The 27,080-nt window shown below is 37.6% G+C and overlaps 1 protein-coding gene across 6 annotated transcripts in view; it reads right to left on the bottom strand.

Annotated features, from left to right (window-relative positions):
• Positions 1 to 5,047: 5,047 nt before the first annotated feature.
• LOC127416949 (xylosyl- and glucuronyltransferase LARGE2s) overlaps positions 5,048 to 27,080 on the bottom strand; it is a 192,517-nt gene continuing 170,484 nt past the window's right edge. For all 6 annotated transcript variants that reach the window (XM_051656574.1, XM_051656572.1, XM_051656575.1 and 3 more), the window contains 13 exons: positions 19,559 to 19,848; positions 19,095 to 19,177; positions 17,180 to 17,303; positions 15,501 to 15,672; positions 15,299 to 15,403; positions 14,540 to 14,652; positions 14,250 to 14,375; positions 13,849 to 14,004; positions 13,344 to 13,507; positions 7,577 to 7,855; positions 7,256 to 7,402; positions 6,960 to 7,155; positions 5,048 to 6,878 (listed from right to left, as the gene is read on the bottom strand). In XM_051656574.1, coding sequence (XP_051512534.1) covers positions 6,681 to 6,878; positions 6,960 to 7,155; positions 7,256 to 7,402; positions 7,577 to 7,855; positions 13,344 to 13,507; positions 13,849 to 14,004; positions 14,250 to 14,375; positions 14,540 to 14,652; positions 15,299 to 15,403; positions 15,501 to 15,672; positions 17,180 to 17,303; positions 19,095 to 19,177; positions 19,559 to 19,848 — 2,153 coding nt within the window. In that variant the 3' untranslated portion in view covers positions 5,048 to 6,680. The remainder of the gene's footprint in view (positions 6,879 to 6,959; positions 7,156 to 7,255; positions 7,403 to 7,576; positions 7,856 to 13,343; positions 13,508 to 13,848; positions 14,005 to 14,249; positions 14,376 to 14,539; positions 14,653 to 15,298; positions 15,404 to 15,500; positions 15,673 to 17,179; positions 17,304 to 19,094; positions 19,178 to 19,558; positions 19,849 to 27,080) is intronic.

The raw sequence follows: 27,080 nt of genomic DNA, 5'->3' as shown, positions 1-27,080 counted from the left end.
AGTATTGGGAAATCTCACAAACAGTAACAATTTCATCGTCAGAAATGTCAAGGTGAGACATCATGATCTTGGGTGACTGAACATTCCTAAAACAATTAAGCAATAAGGTACAAGAGGCTGTGCTATATTGTGAAAATTGTCACAGCTTAAAGGGTTAGTTCACCCATCAGTTCAATTTCTGTCATCATTTATTCATCCAAAATACATTATGGTCAACACAAACCATGTTTATCCTCAATCCTGTTTTAATGTAGTCTGGGTCATATATTCTTTTAACTTGCATAGTTTTGTTCATGGTTTTGAAAATGAGGGCAAGTCACGCCACCTTTTAATGTTTGCATCTGCATGATTTGGCTCATTTTTACCAAGTGACAGATGAATTGTGCCCCCCCCCCCAAAACAAAACAAAAAAAAAAAGATTTATTTTGCTATCCTAACTATGCGTTATTATGTAGTCAGTTGCCATTTAGAATTAGCATTTTTTCCCTACTGTCCGCAACCCTGTCAGAACAGACCTGCAACAGCTTTAGATTAATATTTTTTGTTTTATCTGTTACTATATTGTATGTTTTAGCAAGGCTGGAATGCTATACTGAATATGCATCATCCAGGACCAGGACTTTTCATTTTATAAAAAATATATAAAAAACAAAATAAAACAAATCGACCCTTTTGACTTTAGCAAGCTCTACTAACCCGGCAATGACATCTGCGTGATACTGATCTATAGTGCCATATTTACTACCTGTATTAAACACATGACTAAGTACAAATAGAATCGTGCATATCATGAACTCCTGCTGAACAACACAAGGTGATATTGAGCAGCCATAACTGAAGCTGATTTGAGATATTTGGAGGCTGGCTTCAGATAAATGTCATGTTTTGATTCCCGTCATTGACTTATGAGACTATAAAAGGTGCAGTATGCTATTGAGATTGATCCGTGAGGGACCAATGTGCCTATCTGAATTACTTCCTCTTTTTATTTTTTATTCTACAACAGAATGTGATCGATTCAGGTGGTGACATAATTAATGAGAACTGCCCTCCCTGATCTTTCTCTCTGATTCTCTCAATCTGTTTTAATCTATTACATTAAACCCAAACAATTCTTCATAATGATGATGGAATTGCAAGAGATTGTGGTCTGGATTCATTAAGCCAAATTGCCATGGAAATGTCCATTTCATTATGAAGGTGAAAGACAGAGAAAAGGATGTTTTAACAGTTACTACTGAGAAATTGCACACTTGGTCTGCCAGTTTTGACAGTGACATGAGATGGAGAAAACAGGAAATTAAGTAATGATTTCTAATAATTTTTCTTAAAGAATTGAATTTAACATTTAGGTGCAAACAAGTGCATGCAAATGATTGCATTTCTATAGCAATGTATAGAAGGTTTTAGGAAAAAAGTATTTCATAGTAATGCAATAGTCTTTCGAAAATCATATAGTCTTGCAGAGCCACACCTTTGACTACAGCAACTTTTAACCTTTGACTGGTCCACAGTGCAGTTTATTCTGACCACGAACCACCCACTTAGACAAGAAGTATCTGTAAAGTGACCAACCACTTTGTTTTTACAGTATGTAGCATTTAGGGGCAGCTCAAAAACAAATAAACTATTCCTCAATAATAAAACAGCATGAAAAAAAAAAGTCTCTGCAAACAGTTAGATAACACTTTTAGGTTCCATTTGTTAACATTAGTTAAAAACCTTAGTTAACATGAACTAACAACGAACATTCCTTGTATACCATTTATCAATCGGTTAATGTTAATTTCAGTTTATGCTAATACAATTTTTTTTAATTAAAAATGGTATTTGTTAACATTAGTTAATGCACTGTGAATTAACAATTGTATTTTTATAAATGAAATAAATTTAAAAAAAAAAATAAAATAAAGATGGAAGGCAGATGCTATTTGCATCCTGGTGCAGATAATGGTATACCTTATTTACACCCCAGTGCAAATAGTGGCATATATTATTTGCACCCCAACCCTGGTGCAAATAATGGTAGATACTAATTGCACCCTGGTGCAAATAGTGTCAGATACTATTTGCACCCATATTTAAATACTAACATACAGAATGGGCATCACTGCAGTGTGTTTATTGTATATATTTAGAGTCCCACAGACACACTACATTAATCCCTACCCCTACCCCTAAACCTAACCTTAACCTTCTCTTAGCAAAAAATAACCTTGGTTTTCTTCAGTAACCATAGATTCACACGGGAACGAGTGCAACTGACAGACCCCGCCTCTGGATCAAACCCTTCTCTGCACTCCCCGACATTCACCGTGACCAAATCACTGCGATGAAATCAACATTTATATTCATATTTATCTATTATTTTAAGTAGTATTAAAGGAAATATTAAGAGTAGAAACAGGAAATCTGATGGGAAAAAAGTGGGTCAAAAGGTGGATTTGAAACACGGTCGCTAGGACAACAGTACTCATTCATATACACTGCAGTGACATCTGTTTGGTTAGTTTGTTGTATATTTCTGTGGTTCCACAAGACTACTGGGGTACAAATAGCTGCACTGTGTGGCAGATGCTATTTACACCGGGGTGCAAATAGAAAATCACATTCCATAGCGACAATCTAGATGATGGGCTGGGCTGGAGGGGGAAGCCTCAAATGCTGTGTGGCTCCGTGCCACACAACAGGAACAGACAGGGACAAACTAGAAAACAGGAACAGACCGACAGACAGACAACCTAAACAGGGGAACATCCACATTAATCCACAAGACTTTCCACAATGAACTGGCATGGGACAGAAAACACAGGGAGGTTAAAAAGATAAGGAAATGAGAATGATAACGAGGTAAAACAGGTGGAGCAAGTTAACTAATAACAAGGAAACAAGGGGGTGGGGTCTAGATGAGAGACAGGAGAACACATGGCAAACAAACCTGACAGAAGCCATGTGCTCACACCAAACATGATGACAAGACGGTAGAGGACATGGCCAAGAAAACCATCACCTGACCATGTGCTCAAGCAAAATATAAAAGACAAGACAGAGGAGCGTATGGCAAAAGAACCGATCCTAAAGCCATGCACTCACAAAAACGAGACATGGAGCACAGGTATCCGGATCCTGACTCAGGAGCAAAACTTAACCAGACCGAAAAGTAAGGATCCAGGCACCATGCTCCGAACATGTAAACACAGACTGGACAGAAGAGTGCACAGCAAGGAAAGTAACACCAACATCATGCACTCACACAAAAAATACAGAACATGAGTGTCAGGATCCTGTCACCACCATAAACATAACTGACAATGTGACAGAACCCTGAAAAAAGAAATAGGTACTGATTATTTTAAAGCCAACAAACTCCGAAAAGATTTGACCTGCAGAAATATTCAGTTCAGTTAATGGATAGTTAACTTAGTTTACTAGTTCCTCAACCAAAACCATAAATGGTACTAACCTTCAAGCATTTGCAAATCCAGTGATAAATTCTTTCTCAAAAGCACTTTATTGTATTAACCAGCTACCTTGTTATCAAAATTATGTTTCAAGATAGACTGATAAAAATCTTGTGTGTCCTTACTCTGAAAGTTGAGTAAAGTTAGCCAATCAGATTAGATTAGGCCCAGGGCACCATACAAGCTAGAACCGCCACTGAGTCCGTGAATGAACTATGGGCAGTCCATGATCTGAGACTGAGTCTCAAAAGCATGTTATTAAATATGACAGTTAGAACAGATTTGGTTGGCACTTTTGCCTTGAAATCCACAAGAAACAGCATTTATGTGCCACTGTCTATTGTATCTAATGAATTATTCAAGCATGACCATATTTCCTGACGTAAGTCAATTTTCTAGATTGTGTCACGGGGACATCCTGAGCTTCACTGCTCACACTGTGCACCGAGTTTCCCTGCATGCCCTTTCCTGGAATGTGCTGCTTGGTAGAGTGAATGAATGCTGAGAAAGCAGCTTGAAACTCTTTTAGTATGTGCAATGGATTCTGATTCATGATGTTATAAAGAGCCACTTCAGGCAATTACACATGCATTAGCCCACACAGTGCAGGAAACAGTCCTCCACTCGTGCACAAGGCTCCGGTTACCATGCTCGCTCTCTTGCAATTGCCGGAATGAACTCAGCTGGATTGGCACAAGTTATTTGCAGTCATCATTAATAGCATACTGTATGTACTGTAATATCTGCAGTCTATTGAATGCTTGTCATCACTGATTGGTTTGCTTTAAAAATAAGCTTTTGGGAAATTAGCACAGCGGCATCTCTTTACATAATGGACACTCTTGAGTCTTTTGATACCTTATGGAAAGCAATTTTTCTACCCTCTTAGGGAAAAGAGAATCAGAAGCCCGCTAGTAAAATCACAAGCAATATCTCTGTAGTGGACAATTCAATTTCATGTACTCCTGATGTAAATATTTCTGTTATAAATCACTGTTATCCTAAGGAACGATTGTTGTCACTCACATTAAAGGAATAGTTCACCCAAACAATAATAAATTTACCTTATGTCATGCCAAACCAGTACAGAACACAAGAACCAATGGTGATTGGTGTCAACGCACCTTTTTTGGAATGTGAAAGCAGAAGCAAAAGAGATTTCAGAGCTTTGGCAGAGGGGAAGATTATCAGTGAAATATAACACATTTTTTGTCTTTATTTCACAAAGCTGTCATATGGCTTCGGAAATTACTTTTTTTTTTTTTGTTGTTGTCCTTTTTGGAACTTGACATACATAGTCACTCTGAACTGTTATTGTATGGAAAAGAGCTGTGTGAAATTCTTTAAAAAATCTCCTTTTGTTAATAATTACAGAATAAATTTTTTGGGGTGATCTATTCTTTTATCAAATTTCTTGATAAAAAAAAAAAATAAAATAAAATAAAAAAAGTGATAGGTTTATGTTTGTTTATTTTTTTTCTCATCAACCCAAAATCTGAAATCAGACCCTTTTATGAACTATGAATCACCACTGGAATCAGTTTGAATCATGTAGCCTTGTAAAATAAGCACATTAACTGACAAAGTATAAAAACAGGGAGAATTTATTTAAAGCACTTTGTCCCCTGCATAGAAAAATATGATTGATTTAAGTCAACAATAATAAATAGAGTACCTGTATTCTTGCAGGCCCCGCTGATGCGTACAGTAGTACAATCAATATCCAGTTTTTGCGACACAGCAAAGGCACGGGTATTTACCGTAAATCTGCACAGTCTGATGGAGTGGCAGGGCAAAAATGGTATAAGGGTGAACTCAATATGACCTGGAGGAGTGTTACTATATAAAGACTGGACATGTTGGGAAATACATTGTGACACCAATGTCTGGTATGTTTTTTACAAATACATCCTGTCAAGTAACTGATGCTCAATTGAACTTTTGATAATTTTGGCTAGAAGGGCTGACCAAGATATGACACAAATGTTTACATAAAACGGTATATTGTTTGCCAGGCCCATAAAACCAAACAACAGTGGATTATTTTTTCACTGATAACAAATATTCAGTCCTTTTGAAATATATACCCCCTTTCTTTATGGTCCCTTGTGTTGATCTCAATGCAAATATACACATAATCATATACTATCTGTTGATAATGTTATTTTTGAGTAAACATAACTAGTGCAACTCTTTAAAAGTGATAAATGTGATCCAATAAAGTTCAAGATATGAATTCAGGGCAAGAAAGTGTCATGGACCATAAACGCTATGATGTTGGATATTTATGTATGTTTAAGCATAAGCAGAATTTCTTTACGTGACCATTATAAATGCAGCATTTACACATATCCAGAAGACTGGTCATTCCTAATGGAATGCAAAACATCTTTCTAACATTCAGGACCACAAAACCACACAAAATAACTCTCTTTGCACCCCTATCAAGCATTCAATCACCTCTTTTACCACAATTCACATCAGTGTTTCTAAATTAAAAATAAAGTGATTTTCATATTGTAAATCATACATAGGCTGTAGGTTGTTGTTCATAATTAATTTTCAACTTCTTTATAAACAAAGAAAAATACTTTAAATATTTTAAATATCAAGGAAATTATAAGGCTTAAATGTTCCTCTTGTCTTGTTGGCCTCCCAAACACTTCAATCCAGCAGAAGAGTCTTTGGAAAGCTCATTCACCTCTTGTCCTTCTCTGCTCCGTCAATACTCCACTGAATGGTTATAGCCTGGTTCAAAGCTATGTAGCGCCATGAACCACCAGCCATAGATCTTTGTGAAGTGAAGAAAAAAGCCCTGATTGTCAAAAAAAGGTCTTGAACATGACCATTATCTTTAGAATATAAAGCGAGTTGTCACAAAATGTTCCACAACGTATTCTGTACGGGTAATTTTTTTTATGTAGTTGAAATGTTTGGTCAAGTTTTCGCCACCCAGGTTGGTGTTTCAATCCAGTCTGAGATGGGTGTGGTGCTGATGTCATTGGTTTGTGTCTCTGCTGTATGAATTGTCTCAAAACAAGAATTAAAGCTCCAATTTTGCAGTCTATATTCAGCAGAGTAATGGGTTAGTAGCAGGGCAGCTTTGTTCGTACCTCGAGACACCTTACGTGTAGCAGAGCAGCATGTTGGCTTTTGAACCTCAAAGAACTGGATCAAGCCATTCTCTTGTGTGCTTATTATGTTCATTTGTAACATATTTCAGATGTTCCTCTGTGCTGTGAGGTACTTGAGAGCAGCAGAACCATACTTTCGAGAAAGATCTTGGTGGAACTCGTCCTTTAAAGTCGTCAAGCAATAACGGTAACTGGGACTGGAGCGAAACTTTGAAATGTCAAAGCTTGGTGCATGGGGCATGTGGATCATGAAGGCATTTGGTAACACAATGAGATCATACTCCTGTAAAAGAGGAAATATTTGACAGATTAGGAAATTGGAGCACTAATAAAAAAAGGGCCAAGATAATCTAAGACTCCTTACCTGAGCATCAAGCTCCATGATATGGGATACTTTGTTCCAGCCAAAGCCTACAAATCTCTGGTCATACTCAGGACAGTCCCGCCGAACAACAACATAAGGTTCAAAATCTGCCTCCCACTCCACCTTGAATGGTGTTGTGGCTGTCCTCCATTTGGCATAATTGGTTGGGGCGTGACCCTTAGTCCAGACATGATACCTACAATTCACGAAAGACATATTATGTATCATGAGTGGTCTTTCAATAGGATTGATAATGAATATTCTGAAATTATGGTTATTTTGGATTTCCACTGTACCTGAAGGTGTAAAGAGTCCCCATGTCCAGCATAGACAGCAGCTCGGCCTTGGACTTGGGAAAGGAAAGGCGGTATCTCAAAGTCTCAAAGGCAGGCACAACCAGAGCCTTCTTGGTACTGGCCATGTCCAACTGAACAATACTTTTTCTATGCCGAGAAGAAAAAACATGGAGAACCATTAGAATTATCCTTTTGTGTTCCATGGAAAAATAGCTGCATGCAATGAGCCATGAGGGTGAGAACATAATTAGAGAATTTAAATTGTTCAGAAAGCTATTCCTTTAAATTCAAAATTTAAAACAGTTCAGATTAGCATCTTACCGAAGGTAATCGTAGAGGCCGTACATGGGCAGAAAATCTACATCAGTCAGAAAAACGTAGGGTGTGTTGACATTGTGGAGAGCCACGTTGCGCACCAGATTGACAGGGTAAAATTGGCCTTCCTTATAAACAATATGATAACCCACGTTCTTGCGATTCTTGAGGACTTCAGAGGCCTGGGCATAGCGAAGGAACTGCTGGGCCTCAGCATCAGACATGTACAGGGCCAAACTAATGGGGCCCTCCCAGTGTTTACAGATAGCCTCCAACATCTGCAGTCTGTGCACAAATACAAAGTGTCTCTGGTGAAATGTTGGACAATATTAGAATTCAGGCAAGATAATAGTTTTGTTCCAAAACCTAGTGAGTTGTTTTGTAGTCTACTGCCTACAGGCCTCACTGTCTACTACCTACATAGGCAGCTGCCTTCTAAGGATCTGAACTAACATAGAAACACATAAGTGACTGATTTGAAATGCAGCATCTCTGTGAATCATACAAATAGCGCACAGAAAATTCCACCCACAGTTGGTTCAATAGAGTTTGGTGTTAGGCTTCATGTTACTAAGCTAACAAGGCAATACTAAATATAATTAAAATACCTAGCACACACAAATGTGGTATAATATTGCATTTCTAATTAGTATTAACTCTCTTGTATCTATACCTTTTCTAGAGTTTCAATAGCATTTGGCCAGAAACTGTTAAGCAGAGATGGGCCACTTCTATTTAAACGAATGGGAGAAATTGGAACGCCTAACCAAGAAGCTCTAGCTCCCAACGGTCAACGGATATAGAAAGGAAATCCCACCTTACAGGTAAAAGAGCCAATCACCTTTTAGATACAGACATCACCTGTCAATCAACTTGAAAACGTGCATGCGCATTAGCTATACAAGCAGGGAAAATTGTGTAATTTAGCGTAATATGAGGTAATGTAGCACAATGTATGATTCCAATATTATCACATTTTATTGCTGATTTGAAATATGTTCTTTGATCTTAATCTTGACCAACCGTTTTTGAGATTTCAGTGTTCCCCCATTCAAGTAGATAGGAGCTGCACTGGCATGACTGGTAATAGCCTCCCGAGCGCATTCCAAAGATGGCCAACAGTAGACTGACTTGCTAGAGAGACTTTGATTTGGTGTTAGCATGTTGCTAAGCTAACAACGTGATACTCTAATATATATAAAAATACATAGCGCACACAAATGTGGTGTAATATGGCATTTCTAATTAGACTAAACTATCTTGTACCAATACTTTTCTATGGAAGCCTGTTTTGTCCATGGTTTATCACTTTTTTTCTGTCGTTTTCTCGTGATCATGACTTAATTTTCTCATGATCTCAACATAACAAAAGTTGTTTTCTCATGATCAAGACTTATTTTTTATTTTGTTCTCGTGATTTAGACTTTAAATTCCCGTGAAAAAACACCTTTTGGCACCTGGAGTGGCTCATAACGTCACAGGCACAGCATCTTTATCTTCTGTTTATCGCAACAGTAGGCTTGTTTAGGTCAAGGAGATGGATTTTATCTCAGTTTTATCTACTGACTCGCAAGTCTGCTGACCTGCATCTCTCAGTCATAATCCGGTATCCATGGAGTAATGATGGGAAAATGAAGCTTTCTGAAGCAATAAGGCTTTCGTTACAAATGTACTGAAATTGGGTTCGTACTCAAAGCTCTGTACAAGCTTCAATTTACTGTCATCTGGTGTTCAAAAAATGAAGCACAACTAGCAATAAAATTTATTATGAAAACTTTTACATCGTTTTCATCTTTATTTTAACTAAAGTGTTCATAAATAAATATGTAATAACCAAGTGAAGGCTCAAAGGCTTCATACAGTATATGAGTTAAGAAGTTACTGTTCTGTAAAAAAAAAATTAACTGATTATTAACATCTAGATTGGATAATAAATATGCTTGTGGGATGGGCTGTAACATTTTATTAAAATGGGAGGGAAATATGCTTATGTGACTGTATTGGGTTCAAACTTGTACTGAGATTTGCGCTTCTTTTGAACCATATACCGAAGCAGTCACATGATTTTCAGATTAATGAAGCTTCGGACGTCACCAGAGGTGGGTAGTAACATGCTACATTAACTCCGTTACATTTACTTGAGTACTTTTTTGAAAAAATTTACTTTTAGAGTAGGTTTAAAAGTGGGTACTTTTTACTCTCACTCAAGTCAATTTCTAATGAAAAAAATGTACTTTTACTTCATTACAATGCACGGCGTTCCTGTCGTTACATTACTGGGTTTAATTTTAATTAATGCGTAATTTATTGAGAGATTATTGAATGGGACTTTTACAACAGCGGATGTTCACACAGCTGTGCGTGCTGTCACAGACTGTCACTCAAGTGAGTCCATCACTGCTGCAGCATCAAGCTCTTCAAATTGAAACACTTTGTTTGCTTCGCACAATGAAAAAATGATAGTTTCGTCATGCAATGCCTTCATTTAACACCAAGACAAGCGGATATTTCAAGATTAAATTGAAGCTCCAATTTATGGCAGCACGGTGAGGTAAGTTCTGGCTCTAATGATAATGCAGGCTTTTCTGTGACATGATGATGGTCATTTTCAGGGTGATTCTCTAAATATGGGCTCTTGAGATATCAGTTTTTAAGTGTACATTTTTAAATTAGTGCAGCAATATATCAGTGCGCTTTGTCCCGCATGTCATGAGCAGTATTTACGCATTTACCCCACGCCCTCTCGGGTGTACTGGCAACTATCGCAGCTACTTTGGGCTGATTAACTGAATAAATCCATGTAAACATCCAAGTTAAGTGTAAATGCCTTTTGCTCTGCCGTTCGTGTGATTGACAACTGGAGCACGAACAGACAGCATTTCTGCAGATGCACAGCGAGATGTGCAGGTGCGAGATGATCGTATGATGAAGAAAGTGGCTGTGTCCGAAATCATTCACTCATTCACTATTTCCTATATAGTGAATGGCAGTAAGTGCACTATATCTCAGCAGTGAGTTAACGAAATGAGTGAGTGAATTCAGATGCTGATGTATATACAGAGCATCGGAGCTCTGGGGCTGTTGCAGAAACAACGTCACATATAAACTTTTAAAATACTTGGGCCTTACTTGTTATTTTTATTAAATAATTTATTAATACAATAAATCTTCATTCTGTTCGTCATTTTTTATATATATGTTAATATAAAGAGTAAACACATTTTATCAAATGTACATTATTGTATTTATTTGTTATACTTTAGTATCTTTAAACTCCAATTCTCGGCGCATAGCGCCATCATCCGACCAAATTATCATAACCTACAGTACATGTTATAACCAAATATTTAAATCATCCACAGAATTATCATTTCCACTGTGTGCAGTCTCCTGAGTTAAAATAACATCACCTCAGTGAATTATTTAGTAAATAAAGAATTATTCAGCTTAATGGCAAAATTCTGTATAAATATAAATAAAGAGTACATTTTAAAATGTATCTGTATGTTTTGTCTCTCTATATGTTATGTTATTTTAATCAAGTAATGATTTGTCAAAAAGTAATTTAATACATTCAGTATGAAATAAAACATTGCAGAAGCGAAGGAAGCTTGCACGTCTTCCCCGCTGTGTATTATGGGCAATATCCATCGTTGAGTGTACAATTAGAGTGCATTGAGGGTAAGAATGAGTGAACAAAAGTAGGGAACAAAATGGCGTACATAATAGTGCACTATATAGTGGATAGGGGGCCGTTTCAGACACAGTGAGTGTTCCGCGACTGGAGTTGAAATGTTTCCAAACCTCTCTTCTTATTGACAAATTCATCCAGATCTGACAAGAGCCCTTAAAGGGATAGTATACCTAAAAATGCAAATTGTCTCATCATTTACTCACCCTCATGCCATCCCAGATGTGTATGACTTTCTTTCATCTGCTGAACTCAAATGAAGATTTTTTGAAGAATTTCTCTCTTTTGGTCCATACAATGCAAGTGAATGGGTGCCAACATTTTAAAGCTAAAATAATAATAAAAGCATAAAAGTAATTCATAAGACTCCAGTGGTTAAATCAATGGCTGTGTCTCGATTGGAAGGCTGCGTCCTCCGGAGGTCGCATTTGTCGGCAGCATACATCATTGAGGCTGTCTCGTTTCAGAAAAGTCAGTAGGACACATCGAATGCAGCCTTTGAATGCGACCTTCTTTCTCGGGAATTCGGAGGCTGCATGAGGTGTATACTTCGTGGGCACCCACAACCCACAATTCTTTGCTTCAATGGAAATGTCTAAAAAAATGACGCCAATTTGCCCATAAATATAATGTTCAAAGGCAAGGAATGTTAATTCTCAGGTTGAAGTACCTCAGTAGATGGGTACAGAGTATATAATATGTATAATTATATTATTATAGAATTAAAATAAAATATTAGACTAAAACTACACCTGCAAAAAATGTCAAATATTGATCTGTTTCTCACCCACACCTATCATATCACTTCTGAAGATATGGATTTAACTACTGGAGTCTTATGGATTACATTTATGATTCCTTTATATGCTTTTTGGAGCATCGACATTTTGGCACCCATTCACTTGCATTGTACAGAGGTGAAATATTCTTCTAAAAATCATAATTTGTGTTCTGCAGAAGAAAGGAAGTCATACATATCTGGGATGGCATGAGGATGAGTAAATAACAAGAGAATTGTCCTTTTTGGGTGAACTATCCCTTTAAAGTGATAGCTCAGCCATAATTTAATATTCTGTCATCATTTCCCAACCCTCATTTTGTTCCAAACCCATGTTACCCGTGTTGACAAGATAAGAGCCTGACAATCTCAGTCACCATTCACTTTCAAAATATGGAGAAAAAAACACATTCACTGAAAGTAAATGGTGACCAAGGCTAACATTCTGTCTAAAATCTCCTTATTGTGTTGCATGGAGGACAGAAAGTCATACGGGTTTGGAACAACATGATGGTGAATGATGACAGAATTTCCATTAATAATAAATATTCTGTAATACATATTCAGTGTGTACTATGTAATGGAATATAGGGGAGTTAACGTCCATTATGTAATTTGTGAAATTAACGAGTTACTCACTACTTGAGTCCCCTTTTTTTAATTTATTTATTTATTTTTTATTTGGAATGCTCAATTAAGTCCTCGTGGTCGCGTAGTGATTTGCCTCAATCCGGGTAGCGAAGGATGAATCCCAGTTGCCTCCGCATCTGAGACCATCAACCTGTGCATTTTATCACGTGGCTTGATGAGCACGTTGCCATGGAGACATGGCGCGTGTGGAGGCTTCACGCCATCCACCGCGGCATCCACGCTCAACTCACCACGCACCCCACCGAGAACGAACCACATTATAGCGAACACGAGGAGGTTAGCCCATGTGACTCTACCCTCCCTAGCAACTGGGCCAATTTGGTTGCTTAGGAGACCTGGCTGGAGTCACTCAGCACAACCCTGGGATTCAAACTAGCGAGCTAGCGAACTCCAGGGGTGGTAGCCGGAGTCTTTTACCACTGAGCTACCCAGGCCCCCACTTGAGTACTCTTTTAATTGGATACTTTCTTACTCTTACTCAAGTAATTATTTATGTTAGTACTTTTACTTCTACTTGAGTAATTATTTTTTTAAAGTAATTGTTCTTTTGCTTGAGTACAGTTTTTGGCTACTCTACCCACCTCTGAAAGTCACAGATCATTTTTTTTTCCCCAAATGATTGAAGCATCATTTAGGCATTCAATCATCCTCACCTGTCCATGGAGAGCTGTGCGACAAGTGTAATGTCTGTTCCATCCTCAGTAGGTGTGTATTCATACTGCAGGAAGTACAGGTGTACTCTGTGCACCATGATTCGCTCCCTCCGAAAATCATAGCACTGATCATCTTCATCTAACTCCTCAAGTGCTTGCTGAACCTGGAAAAAAAAAATATAAAGAATTATGATATGTTTTATCAGTTTTGCTGTGCTAGACTTGGTATAAGGAACAAACCAAAAAAGATCTAGTCATGCTGCTCTTCGAGACTTTGAGATACCAAAACCGAGCTGACTTTGGACACAGGGTTTCATTTAAAATAAATTTAACTCTAGTTTAACAAGATTTGCATTAAGTACGTTAATGCAAATGCTTCTAGCAACACAAGTTTGATTGACATGCATTGTTGGGTTCCGAAATGTGTCAGACCACAATTAAAAACACAACATAAGTGTGCAATTCTCAGCGTTGACACAAAGCGTTTGTCTACTGACAAACTCACCACAGTGCTCTCAGAGCTCGCCTGACTGGGGCAGCCAAAGAGTTCTCGCCGCAGAAGATTCCCATCATACTCCAGGAACGTCAAGTAAAGATTACGGAAAAATTCCACATGCTTGTTTTTTACTCGCAGCTTTTTGGGGGAGTTCCAGTGAATGACCTAGGAGAAAGTAATAAAACCGAGGAATAAACAACATGAAAGACTTAATTTGCATACTAAAATGGAAATTGAACAGGTAATGAAAGTGAAGGTTGGGTGAACATTTGCATTAATTTATAAAAACACTCAATTAATTAGTCAATGATTAAAGCAAAACCAAACTTATAATTGTTTGTATTAATTATTTTGCTTCAGCTTGGTCATTTATACCCAATTTACCCAAAATACCCAAAATATATTCTAACCTTTAAATCAGACACCTCTGTGTAGCACTGTTCAGAGCGAGTGTGATCCGACAACTGTACGTTCCAGAAGCAGGGAAGCTGATGTACCAGAACTGGGTTCTGCTTTATGAATGCATTGAATATATCCTGTGCACACATAAAACAATAATATATTTTCTGCATTAAAGAACATTATTCAACCATGGCTGAGTTAAATTTCATTATTATTTAAACTACTGTTGGGCAAAGCACAATATCATAAGAGTCAAGAAATAAAACCATTTTTTGAAGTCTACATGAAAAACATGGACCTGGTCTGCCAGGGATGTTGACAGCATGCTCATTAGCTCTTTCTCTGCTGTCAGTCTCCACATCTGTTCCCAGCCAATCTTGCGCAGTTTCTCAAGGTATAGTAAAATCACACCTGTAGCCCAAAAGGGAAACACCTGTTGTCAAAAGGAGCCCAGTGCAAACCAATCTCTGTTTTCACATCCATTAAATGAGCCCTTAATTGTGGCATATGGTTAATCGGTGGAGTTTAAAGTAAATTTGAAATCAAATTAACCCATTTGCACATTATTTCACATTAAAGAAATTAATGTGAATCTTTTCAGTGTTCACACACATCAGGATTACCCAGGTAAGGATTAAAATAAAAAATTATGGAGACTGCACACACAAAGAGTAATTTCTATATGATTACATATTTCAGAGCTAGAAATTGAAAACCAGAAAAAGATATTAAATGTAAAAATTTACGTGACTTTTTAAGAATTTATTCATTTCCATGACTTCCCAAGGCCCATAAATCACAATTTTTGCAATGCTTCGCCTCTGCAACGACTTTCCTTTTCACTTTTGACTTCACAAATCCATCTTACTTGAACTATCCATCTCCACTTTGGTATCTAACAGTCACTTTTCTCAATCCAATCAAGTCTTGATGGACACATGAAGTCCCACCCGACATTTTTCTTAATGAATACCCAGTTTCACTGTTACAAAGATATGATTAAAGAAGTAAAAATGGTTGCGAACTACTTTAAATGTTGACTTCTAAATGTCCTAACCTGTGTTAAACCCGCGTCCAAGAGCTGGCCAGGGTTTGTGGTTCTTCCACAGATTACCGAGGTACCAATCACTCTGATTTTCCACCAATCCAATCACCTGTTTCTCTGCAATCACAACATCAATGTTACATCAACATTAATGTTACACCTCTTGTATTCTAAAAACATTTTATGTGACACATGAAGGAAACTGACTAATTACCTGTGAACTTCCGAAAGATTGCCCATAGCTCGGCAATGTCAGTGGCAAATGTGATGTCCGTATCGAGGACGATGACCTTTGTAAGGTTGGATGGCAGAGCTTTGGTGAGGGTGAGCTTCATGAGGCCATAAATTCCTGAATAGTGTTTGTTTGGTATCCATGACACCTCCGACTATACCACAGGGGGAGAGAGAGAAAATCTCTTAGCAACAAGCGTAATAGTGGCCGCCCAATTTTCAATGGCCTTGGTTCCCATATTATGCTTCCCATTAATTTTCTCTTTAAAAACTGGAGCTGGCATTGACTCCACAAGTTTGTGTAAAACCTGAGGATCCATGTTTTCCAGCATGATTTGAGAATGTCCTAAAGAGCATCTTATGCTCTTGTGCATTTGTGTTCAGCATTAATTTTGTGGTCACTTTTGTTCTACCTGATTTTCATAATTCATTTGGTGAATCGGCCGCTAAAACAGCACAGAAAGCAAGTTCAAATAAATGGCCCATCAGCGGCCACTATTTATTCTTAGTGAATTCCCCCATCTGTTTAATCCCAGATTTTCAATGTGAACTCTTGGACTTTTGAACCCCACAGTAGCTAGAAGAAATCTTTTCACTAACAACCAGAAACGTTCATTGTGCATTCCTTGTCTGGTTATGAGCTGTATTCTGTGGTTATGTCATCATTTGCACCCATGGAACTAACCCTCTACAGATCTTATTGCGTGCTTTATCTGTTCAGCATACACCCTTAATGACCTGAATTCAGGTTTAATAATAATCTGCTAGGGAGGGGTTGATTGAAAAAGACTGGATTTCCAGCAGCTTAGCTTTCATGCACTCAGGAGAGTTGAAGAGGTCTCTATACACAGCAGAGACGCAGCATGTAAAATCTCTGTGATTAGTGAGGGCTCCGAGCAAAACAGCTGACAATCAGAGGTGAATTCAGAATGGGAGGGAGCTCGAGAGAGCAAGAATGAATGTATTTGTGTTATTGAGCACACATGTGCATGTGTGCATTCATGCGAGTGTTCCTGAGTTTGTGTGCATGTCTACGTGTACTTGTACTGTATGTGTGCAGTAGATGAGTAGAGGAGGAGCACTCTTTTTGATTGTCACTTCACTCTTTCAGCCTACCGTGTGCTGCATAGAAAACACTCCACAAACACACATTGAATAATTCAATGCCTCAGCAAAGGCAGTGCTCACTTGCCAAGTCTTAAAAAAAGAGGCACACTGTCACTTTAAATATATGAACAAAAATGAATAATTCTCTGTTTCTTTCTCCCTGTGGAGCATGGAGTAGCTCTCAGAGAGCGAAAGCTCTTGAGGTTGCTGGAGTGTAAACAACCTCGATGTTTCCACTATCAGCGACATGCCGTTCTATCCCGAAGGGAACCTTTGTCCCCTCACAATCCATAAGCACATGTGACGCCTCTGTCATTGGAGTTGTATGTGCCTGAATGGGCTTGGATTGAGTTGCATTCCGCATCATTCTTCAGACTTGTCATTGCTGCCTGCACCATTTCAAAACTCTAGCTGCTTATGACCTCCCACTGAGCTTCAACGCTAGTGATACTGATGTTCTTTGACATGGTTATTATCTCTGGGTCAGAGGGAGAGGGTGAGGGTGATTGATGGGGGGGGGGGGGGGCGTCGGGACATTATGGGGCATGTGCTTACTTTGAGTTCATCAGCATCATAGAAGCTGACTTGTACTGATGGCACCATCCACGACTGGAACAGCGTGCTGAGAATCTGATTGGCCACTGTGTCAGTGATGAAATGAAAGTGCAGGGGATTTCTCCTGGAAAGAGAGAAAGTGTTAAGGTCTTCTGGAGATGCACTGTATTGAAATTTGCAGTTTGAAACTTCTAATTGCAAAACTAAAATATCAAACTGAAATGTTTAACTTCAAATTTTAAACTTCTAATTTCAATCTTTAAATTTCAACAATCCAATTTCAAACTTTAAGCTACAATATTTACATTTTCAATTTCAAATGCAAAATTTCCACTTTCCAATTTCAAACTTCAAGCTTCAAATTTTAACTTCAAATTTAAAAATGTAAATTTTAAGCTACAAATTTCAAACCTCTAATTTCAAGTAGCTACATTATAATTTTAAACTTTAAGCTTAATTTCTTAAACTTCAAATTTCCATCTTTAAATTTCAACAATCCAATTTCAAACTTCAAGGTAAAATATTTAAACTTTACATTTCAGATGTAAAATTTCCACTTTCTCGTTTCAAACAAGATACAATTTTCAAATTTAAACTTCAAATTTGAAAATCTTAATATTAAGCTACAAATTTCATACTTTAAACAACATTTCAAACTTACATTTTTTAAGTTTCAAATTTTAAACTTCTAAATGAAAATTAGAATTTCAATATTCCAATTTCATACTTCAAGCTGCAAATTTTAAACTTCTAAATTCAAACTTCAAATTTCAAACTTAAAGCTTTAATTATTTTATTTTTTTATTAATTTCCAGCTTCAAACTTTATATTTTAAACTTAGCGAAAAATGAATATATGATTGTAAATATGCAGAATAGGCAAATATCAATATTAAATTTCTACACTGCATACATAAGGTTTCATTAACAATAGGGGTGGGTAAAAATATTCAATTTGAATGATCTCGATATCGATTCTTAAATCCCAAAATCGATCTTTCACTCAGTGTGCAACCCTCTACTAAAAAATGTGGAAATCACTCACATTTGCAACCAAATTTCGCGCTATGCGACTAAAGTGATTTTATTTTGCAAATGGCTGGTAAATGTTTACATTTCACTCACCAGTAATTGTGTAATTTAGTCATGAAATGTTCAGCAGTGAGATCCTTTCACAGCGTGTTGAAATTTAAAGTCGTTCCGTGTAATGTGTGTCCAAGACGAGATCCACGCAACCCATTTGTCATTGAATACAGTCTCTTTTAATACCCTTTCTATTCTATACAGTCAGTTGTTGAAACAACTACAAAAAACATTTAATTCTAATCATGCATCGCACAGATGAGGTAAAGCCATTCGAGTCCTCTCTAGTTAACATGCGCTCAATCATAGAGACAGTATGGGTTTTAGCACGTGTTCAACAAATCTACTTGTAAATAGTAGAAATTATGCAATTTAACAATAAATATGTAACATATAAATAATATATGAAATATATAATATCTTATTTATTGATTGAATACATTTATTTGTTCATTTTTAAAAAGCCAAAATGTGACCAAAATGATAAAAAAGTAATAAAATATAATTAATAAAATTTATATTTTCCTAATGTACCTAGTTAAACGGTCCCCTGTATAATTAACAGCATTAGCTGGGAGATAATTTCTTTTATATGTAAGTAAAAGGATAATTATAACTGAAATAAACTCAGATGAATCGATATTGAATCAAATCGAAATTGGAATCGAATAGAGAACTTCTGAATCGGTATCGAATTGAACCGGGAAATCTGTATCAATACCCAGCCCTAACAGGCAATGCAGCTTTATATATTATCACAAATAGTGTTAATGTAATATTTTATTGCTAAATTACATTGTAAAACCAAGATTGTAACAGTCCTCAGTTCTTACCTGTGGAAAAGGATGGATTTGACCAGTGTGACCACGTCTCGACTGGCGTTGTGACCCGCACAAACACATGCCACATGAATCAACTGTACGTGGAGAGAAGAGCCAGCTTTTCAGACTGTATTGAGGGATCTAAGCATTGTTGAGCTATTCTAAAGATTTATTGTGTGGTCTGTGCAGATTTTCAACTTCGAACAGCTTCTGACACACAATGGCCCCCAAAAAGTATTTGGACACTTAGGTCACATTTAAAAATATCTTAATGTCACTGCATTACATGCAAAATATCAAACAAAGTGGCATTTCCAAATGATGCTTGAGCTTTTACTCTACAGCAACTGGTCCCAGGGCCATTTTTAGTGGGTGTCTGATGTAGGTTCCTCTCAGGTTCACACAGGTGGGGCCACTGTAAATGTTCCTCTAAAGATTTCATCTCAGATCTAATCGGATCTAACATGCAGTCTCACCTCACACTTCTCCGCAGTGGGCGAGCGAGCGCACTCGCTGTGGTTGGCCCGGTCCTCGGCTGTGTTCTCCACATCCTCTGGACCGGTGTCTGCCGATGCCACCCACTGCTGGTTGCCATAGTTACCCTCGGCAGGCTGGGCAGCCAGGCCCTGTGATTGACTCAGCTGGAGGCGGATCTGCCGGTTCTCTTCCTCCACCTCTCGAACCCGCGATGCCAGGACGTCCCGTTCTAACAGCCGAGCTTCTGTAGATTCCACTAGGCATGCGGAGAGGAGCAGGGAACGCCCGTCTGAAACAGCAAAGACATTTAGAGGAGAGTTGTAACACATTTTGTTTAAACATCTGTTACTCAGTGTTTTTATATTGCACTGTGTTCCTCAAATTTTCATCTGATATTTCCATATTAACATAGTTTACAACTTTGGGTTGTAACTGGTGGGTTATAACACTAATAGAAAATATGGACATTTAATGTTTTGTGCATGCATTTATTATGGTAATCAAATTTACTTGTTCAAAATAAAGTAATTGTTATGCCATCAATTGGGTGGTGATCATGTTTGATAGTGAATTCACCCCTGTAGCTAGTTTCTAATTGGTTTAACTGATGGTGTTACAACTTACCCTGTTTCAACACTCCCAGGTCTCCCTACTTTAATTTGGAGTAATTTTGCCAGATTATAGAGACTTGTGTCTCTGCAGAACAAAAAATGGGCATTTTCAAACAGAGATGGGTGCTTTTCAACTACTTTATATGATTTACCTACTACATTGAGATTCCCTACTTTCATTGGATAGTTCAGAAACACCATCCTGGTTTGGAAATGCCCACTGATTACTAAATTGAGATTGCCTACTTTCATTGGATAGTTGAAAAATGCCCATTCCGATTTGAAAACACCCACAGATTGAGAAACACCCATTATTGTTCTGCAGAGACCTATACTTCAGATTATACCCAAGTGATACATGGATGAGAAGTAAGGGAAAGAGGAATCTCAGGGCGAGTATGTGTAAATGGAATTCAGACTTAAGACAGACTCAGACACAATCTCAATCTACACACTGCTGCCTGCTAGAATAATTAAAGTACCAGAAAATTGGGTGTGATCAGGGAGAACAAAATAGCAGGCATTGAATTTATCTGAACGATTTGATGGATGTTTCTGCACTGCACTCATTTATAAGTGAGTGCATATCACACATCCCTATAAACAGGAGCTGCAACTTTCTCACTGAACGTAACTTTCTTTACTCGCTATGTTTGGAGTGTGTACAGTGCACACCCAAACATAAACCAGATGGACACACATTCACACACCTGCCAAGATTCACGCAAGATCACTCCTTTCAGTAGCATTAACACCTCTCAGAAACAGCACACACTCATAATAATAATAATAATAATAATAATAATAATAATAATACATTTTATTTATAGGTGCCTTTCATGACACTCAAGGTCACCTTACAAACAGAACACAAAAAAGTCATCCTTGAAATCATCAACAATAACAACATTAAGCAAACAATACTATGATATACAATAAGACATTGGAAGATACAAAGTATGAACTCAATGCATGCACAGTCATAAAAAGGCCTGTTTAAATAGGCGAGTTTTAAGATGAGATTTAAAAGTATGAAGACTATCACTGTTACGAATATCCAGAGGAAGGGAATTCCATAAGTGAGGGGCAGTATAATAAAGGCTCTAGACCCCATAGTGTTCAGACGAATACGTGGTATAACAAGAAGAGTTGACGAGGAAGATCTGAGGGTACGAGTAGGTGTATAAATATGAAAAAGATCGGAGAGATATGAAGGAGTACAATTATTTAAGGCTTTGTAGGTAAGAAGCAAGATTTTAAAATCAATTCGGTCCTTAACCGGAAGCCAATGCAAATGTTGAAGAACAGGTGAAATGTTCTCAATAGAGGGGGTTCTAGAAATTACTCGTGCAGCTGAGTTCTGGACCAGCTGAAGTTTATGAAGAGGTTTGGAAGGAAGAATAGAGAGGAGAGCATTGCAGTAATCAATACGTGATGTAACCAGTGCATGAATGAGAATGGCAGTGCTGTTCAAAGTGAGAGAGGGACAAAGACGTGTTATTAACATGGGCTTCAAAGGATAAGGTGCTATCAAGGATGACACCCAGACTCTTAACCTGTGAAGAAGGAGAAACAGTGGACTGATCAATAGTCACAGAAAAACTGTCAGTTTTTGCCAAATTAGATTTGGTGCCTACAAGTAGGATTTCAGTTTTACCAAAATTTAATTTGAGAAAATTAAATGAGAACTATTTTTTTATTTCAGCTAAACAGCTGGACAGAGAGGGTGGAGGAAGGGAAGAAGTGGGCTTGGAGGATAGGCAGAGCTGGGTGTCGTCATCATAGCAGTGAAAATAGACACTATGTTTCCTAAATATATGACCAAGGGGCAGTAAACAAATAATAAATAGAAGAGGGCCCAAAACTGAGCCTTGTGGAATGCCAGTGATAAATTGTGATGACTTAGATTGAAAATTTTTGAGTTGTACGAACTGAGTGCGACCAGAAAGATACGATCTAAACAAAGACAGGGGGGTGCCCATAATTCCAATTGAGACTAGCCTGTCTAGGAGGATGTTATGTGAGATCGTATCAAAGGCCGCACTCAGGTCGAGGAGAATGAGTATAGACAGCTGACCAGAATCTGCAGCCAACAGCAGATCATTAGTAATTTTGACAAGAGCAGGACGGAAACCCGATTGAAATTGTTCAAACAAATTATTAGCTGAAAGATAATCATAAATCTGAACTGCAACACTCCTTTCCAAAATTTTGGAAATAAATGGTAAATTAGAAATAGGATGAAAATTATCAAAATTAGTAGGATCTGCCCCTGGTTTCTTGAGTATTGGGGTTATTGAAACAGTTTTGAATGATATAGGAACCAAACCAGAAGACAGTTAAGAATGAACAATCTCAGTGATTAAAGAAGACAAAGAAGGTAAACAAACTTTAACTAAATACGTTGGAAGAGGATGAAGTTTACAGGTGGTGTGTTTGGATTTCCGAATAATAGAGGATATCTCATCAACTGTAGGAATTTTAAAGATAGAAAATGCAGAAAGAGGTAGTTCAAAGGAAACTGAGTCTGATGGGCCACAACCAGCATTATTTAAAAGTATTTGCTTGTGAATATTTTTAAATTTTGGTATTAAAATAATCCATGAAAGTGATACATACAGTAGTAGAATACATGTGTGATGGTAGAGACTCAGGTGACTCAGATTTCACTTTAGAGATAGCATCCTTATAATGTTGCATATGATGAGCATACAATTCTTTATGAACTGTAAGTCCAGTTTTTGCATACAAACGCTCCAGCCAACAGCCTTTAGTTTTAAGCTGGCGTAATTCAGGGGTATACCAAGGAGCAGAGTGAGTAAAAGAAACAGTCCGGGTTTTCAAAGGGGCAAAAACGTCTAATATCTCATGAAGTCCATCGTTATAATAAGATACCAGGTCATCCACAGTCGATAAATCAACTTTGCTAGATAAGGTGACAAGTTCATCAGCAAAGACAGATATATCAATAGTCTTTATATTGCAAAATGTGACGGATCGACACAAGTGTATCTTAAATACTGTAAGGTGGGCATTAAAAGACAGAAACAAATGATCAGATATGGACAAATCTGAGACAGTACAGACAGTTATACCGGAACAACAGATAAGGTCAAGAATGTGCCCTTTGGAGTGAGTAGGAGTGTTGGCATATTGCAGTATACCAAAACTATCAAGACAAGATAAAAATCCCTTGTACATATACTACTAGTATTATCAATATGAATGTTAAAATCACCCAACAAAATCACATTGGGAGACACAGAGCATTAAAAACTCAGAAAAGTCATTAATAAAGTTAGAATCGGTCTTGGGAGGGTGGTATACAGTGGCAAGGATAGTGGGAATTGACCCATTGATTTTAAGAGCAATGGATTCAAATGAAGTAAATACGGGCACAGTTATATAGGATACTTTCCACTTCTCATTTTGAAGGATTGCGAGACCCCCTCCCCAACCAGAGACATGGGGTTTACAAATGTAAACATACCCCGGAGGAACGGACTAATTAAAGATGAAAGAAATCATCAGGCTGCTGCCAAGTCTCAGTCAAACAGAGGAAGTCAAACTTACGGTCAGACAGGAGGTCGTAAACCAGAGGTCCCTTGTTGGTGAGAGATCGGATGTTGAACAATCCAAAAGAGAGATTGGCTTTACCAGCGTTGTTGCTAGCCGACTTGGCTAAGTTGGTTAGCACGCTATGGTCAGCAGTCCGTGTAGATTTCTTTGTGTGATGTGGATAAGATGACCAAAAGGACCGTACTGGGTTTGTATCGTCGGTATTGTAGCTCCGTCGGGACCAACGGTGAATGTATTTCCTATGAGGTTTATACACAAAATCCAGATGGAGATGTAAGGCTGGTGGAGGTTCAGAGAGGCAAGAGTGAAAGCGAAACAAATCCGCCTCCGTATAACGCAGAATCGAAACCACTGGATAGTATATAGAAGAGAGGATGATCCAGATGAATACAATCCGTACAAACAGCTTGTTAATTTCCATTGTTTTGCTGCACCCATAGCCTCAGAGTGAAAATTCAGAGTTAATAAATCCAGGCAGACCGGCGACCCCAGGAAGCACCAAACCTCCTGGTATCAAGCAGGCGAGTCACCTTTTAATATCATCCAGTATAAAATTGCTCATCGTAGATAAAAACAACTAAAGCACAGTTTAAAAGCTTCCTAAGAAGCCGTGTCTCAATATATAAAACAGCAAAACAACTTAATAATAATGAGTTCACGGAGAGGCAGTGGCGGCCAGTTGCGCCAGCGTTCACCAAACGTCTTCTACAGAAGAAAGTCATAAAAATAAAAATAAAAAAAATACACATATAGGACATATATAGAAAAACACACACACTTAAGAGGGTGAAGGAAAAGAGGGTATTAGATGGGAAGGAGGTGGGTTTGCCCTGGAAAGCTGACATGCTTGAATGTTTTAAACCTAACTGAAACTTACTTTAAAAACCATCTTTTTAATATTTGAAGGCATCCATTTCATAGAATGACCCAAACTTATGAAAACTTGTGAAACTGCATGTGTGTTTGTTTGTTTGTTCAAAGGAAATGACACATCTTCAGTTAAACTCTCTCAGTTTCATGAATACTGATGATCATGCTCTGATAATCTTCCTCTCAGTGTGCTGTATATCTGTATGTGTGCAGTTGTCGATGTGTGTGTGTATGTGGTAATGTTGTCATGATTACAGATAGAGAATGGGGCATAAAGCATGTGAGAGATAAAGAAAGAGCTTTTATAATGATTAGCTTTCTGAGATCTGATAGCAGATCATTTGTGGTATCACTGCTCTGCAGCATTATTGTGCATCTCTGAGGATGACAGACCCATCAGAGGAGGATTTTAACGTGTGGTCTGAGATAAGGCTATGAATGACAGACTCAAAACCCATGTTGAGCCAGCTTCAGGCGAAAACTCTTTGGGGTTACTTACGCTTGGTCACTTCATGAGTTTTTACAGATTGCATAGCTATCTGATCATGAAAAGACCAATTGTAAATGCCCTCCACGACACATTTGATACAGATAGTAATTCAGATAGTAACCACCTCCGGAGGTTTGAGGTGCATACAAGACACAGCTCAGTCAAGTTTAAATACATCTGGTTGTTTAGGTCACAAATGTAAACTTTACTCCAACTAAACAGAACTATGTATGTAAACAGAAATTCGGGAGCCCCGCAATCCACATGAGCGTTACCTTTTGTACTGCAATTGTTGAGGCAACTTTAGCCACCTCCTGTTTTTAGCTTTAGTTTTCCTGAATGTTTTATACATCTATTACTTTGTCATCACTTAAAGATATTAGATCATAGCAAGAGAAAGGAGCCATTTACACCAAATGCATCCTTGCACTTAAAAAATCTAGATGCAGCACCACAAATAACGCAGGCATCTTGAGACAATTTTTTTAACTGTTTCTAACTGTTGAGATTCTTTTAAACTTGTCTAAAACGTGATGCTCCTGCACGAGATGCTGAAAAAACAGTGGGATACAGCGCGACAGTCAAGAAATGAGTATAGTGTGTGTTTACATAAGGAAATGCTTTCAGGACGAACGGCCCCACAAGGTGGTGCAGAGAAAAACAGTGTATGTTTTTCACAATGTCCATAGACCTTATTCACAGTTGTGTCATGTTTGATTTTTGACGTGAATGAAAACGAGGCTGTGAGTAATAGACTCTATGGCATGCACTGTATAAAGCTTCATAAAGCTCCTAAATCACATGTCATTTTCCACAAATTATGTTTTCTGGAGTTTTTTGTCTAGTGAAATTTACTGAAATTTTCAATGTTTCTTCAGCAGAATGATTCAAAACACTTTAAACATCAGTACAACCCATTAAAGAGGCTGCAAGTCTATCCCTCACAGCCTCGTTGTCATTCCCATTATAAATTAAAGATGACGCTACTGTGAAAAAGGTCCATTGGACTTGCCTACAAAATTCCTAACTCTGCCAGTTACCTAAGTGATTTTCTTCAACAACTATTAACAACTTAGACTTAAGTAACTTAAAAGGTAGACAGATTTTTTGGCATGCCTGCTCTGGCATTAGTTTTGTGTGGTCTTAACATGTATTGTATTTAAAATTGCATTGTGCTATATGGTCTCGATGGCAGCAGATGTGTCATATATGAGAGTTACTTCAAAAAATTCAAAGCAGGTTTTTTTCTGCCATAACTGAAAATAATGAGGTTGATGTTTTCTATTAAAATGTGACAAATGTCTCTCAAATTTCTCAATTGTTGCCAATCATAAATTTTTGTTATTAAATAACTAGACATATTTTCATTATTGCTAATACAGTACTGTGCAAATGTTTTAGGCACTTGTGAAAAATGTTGCATAGTGAGGATGTTTTCAAAAATAATGCCATAAATAGTTTTTATTTATCACTTAATGTCATACAAAGTCCAGTAAACATAAAAAAGCTAAATCAATATTCGGTGTGACCACCTTTGCCTTTAAAACAGCCCCAATTCTCCAGGTACACCTGGACACAGTTTTTCTTGGTTGTTGGCAGATAGGATGTTCCAAGCTTCTTGGAGAATTCACCACAGTTCTTCTATCTATTTAGTCTGTCTCAATTGCTTCTGTCTCTTCATGTAATCTCAGACTGACATGATGTTCAGTGGGGGGCTTTGTGGGGGCCATGACATCTGTTGCAGGGCTCCCTGTTCTTCTGTTCTAATCATTTCTATTTGCAAAAGTAATGTTTGGGAGTCTAACATTTATATTTCCTATTGACACACTAAAGCTGAAGATATAAATTACCATCTTAAGACAAATGCTTTTGTGAAACATCTTATGTGCCTAAGACTTTTGTATAGTACTGTAGTCTGTTTATGCTCCAGCTCTTGCATAGATAAGCACAAGAGAGAAACTTCTGAGGGTA

Source organism: Myxocyprinus asiaticus, chromosome 26 (genome assembly GCF_019703515.2).
Source record: "Myxocyprinus asiaticus isolate MX2 ecotype Aquarium Trade chromosome 26, UBuf_Myxa_2, whole genome shotgun sequence".
Lineage (NCBI taxonomy): Eukaryota > Metazoa > Chordata > Actinopteri > Cypriniformes > Catostomidae > Myxocyprinus > Myxocyprinus asiaticus.
Note: the sequence above shows the minus strand (reverse complement) of the source record. Positions and strands in the feature narration are given on the sequence as shown.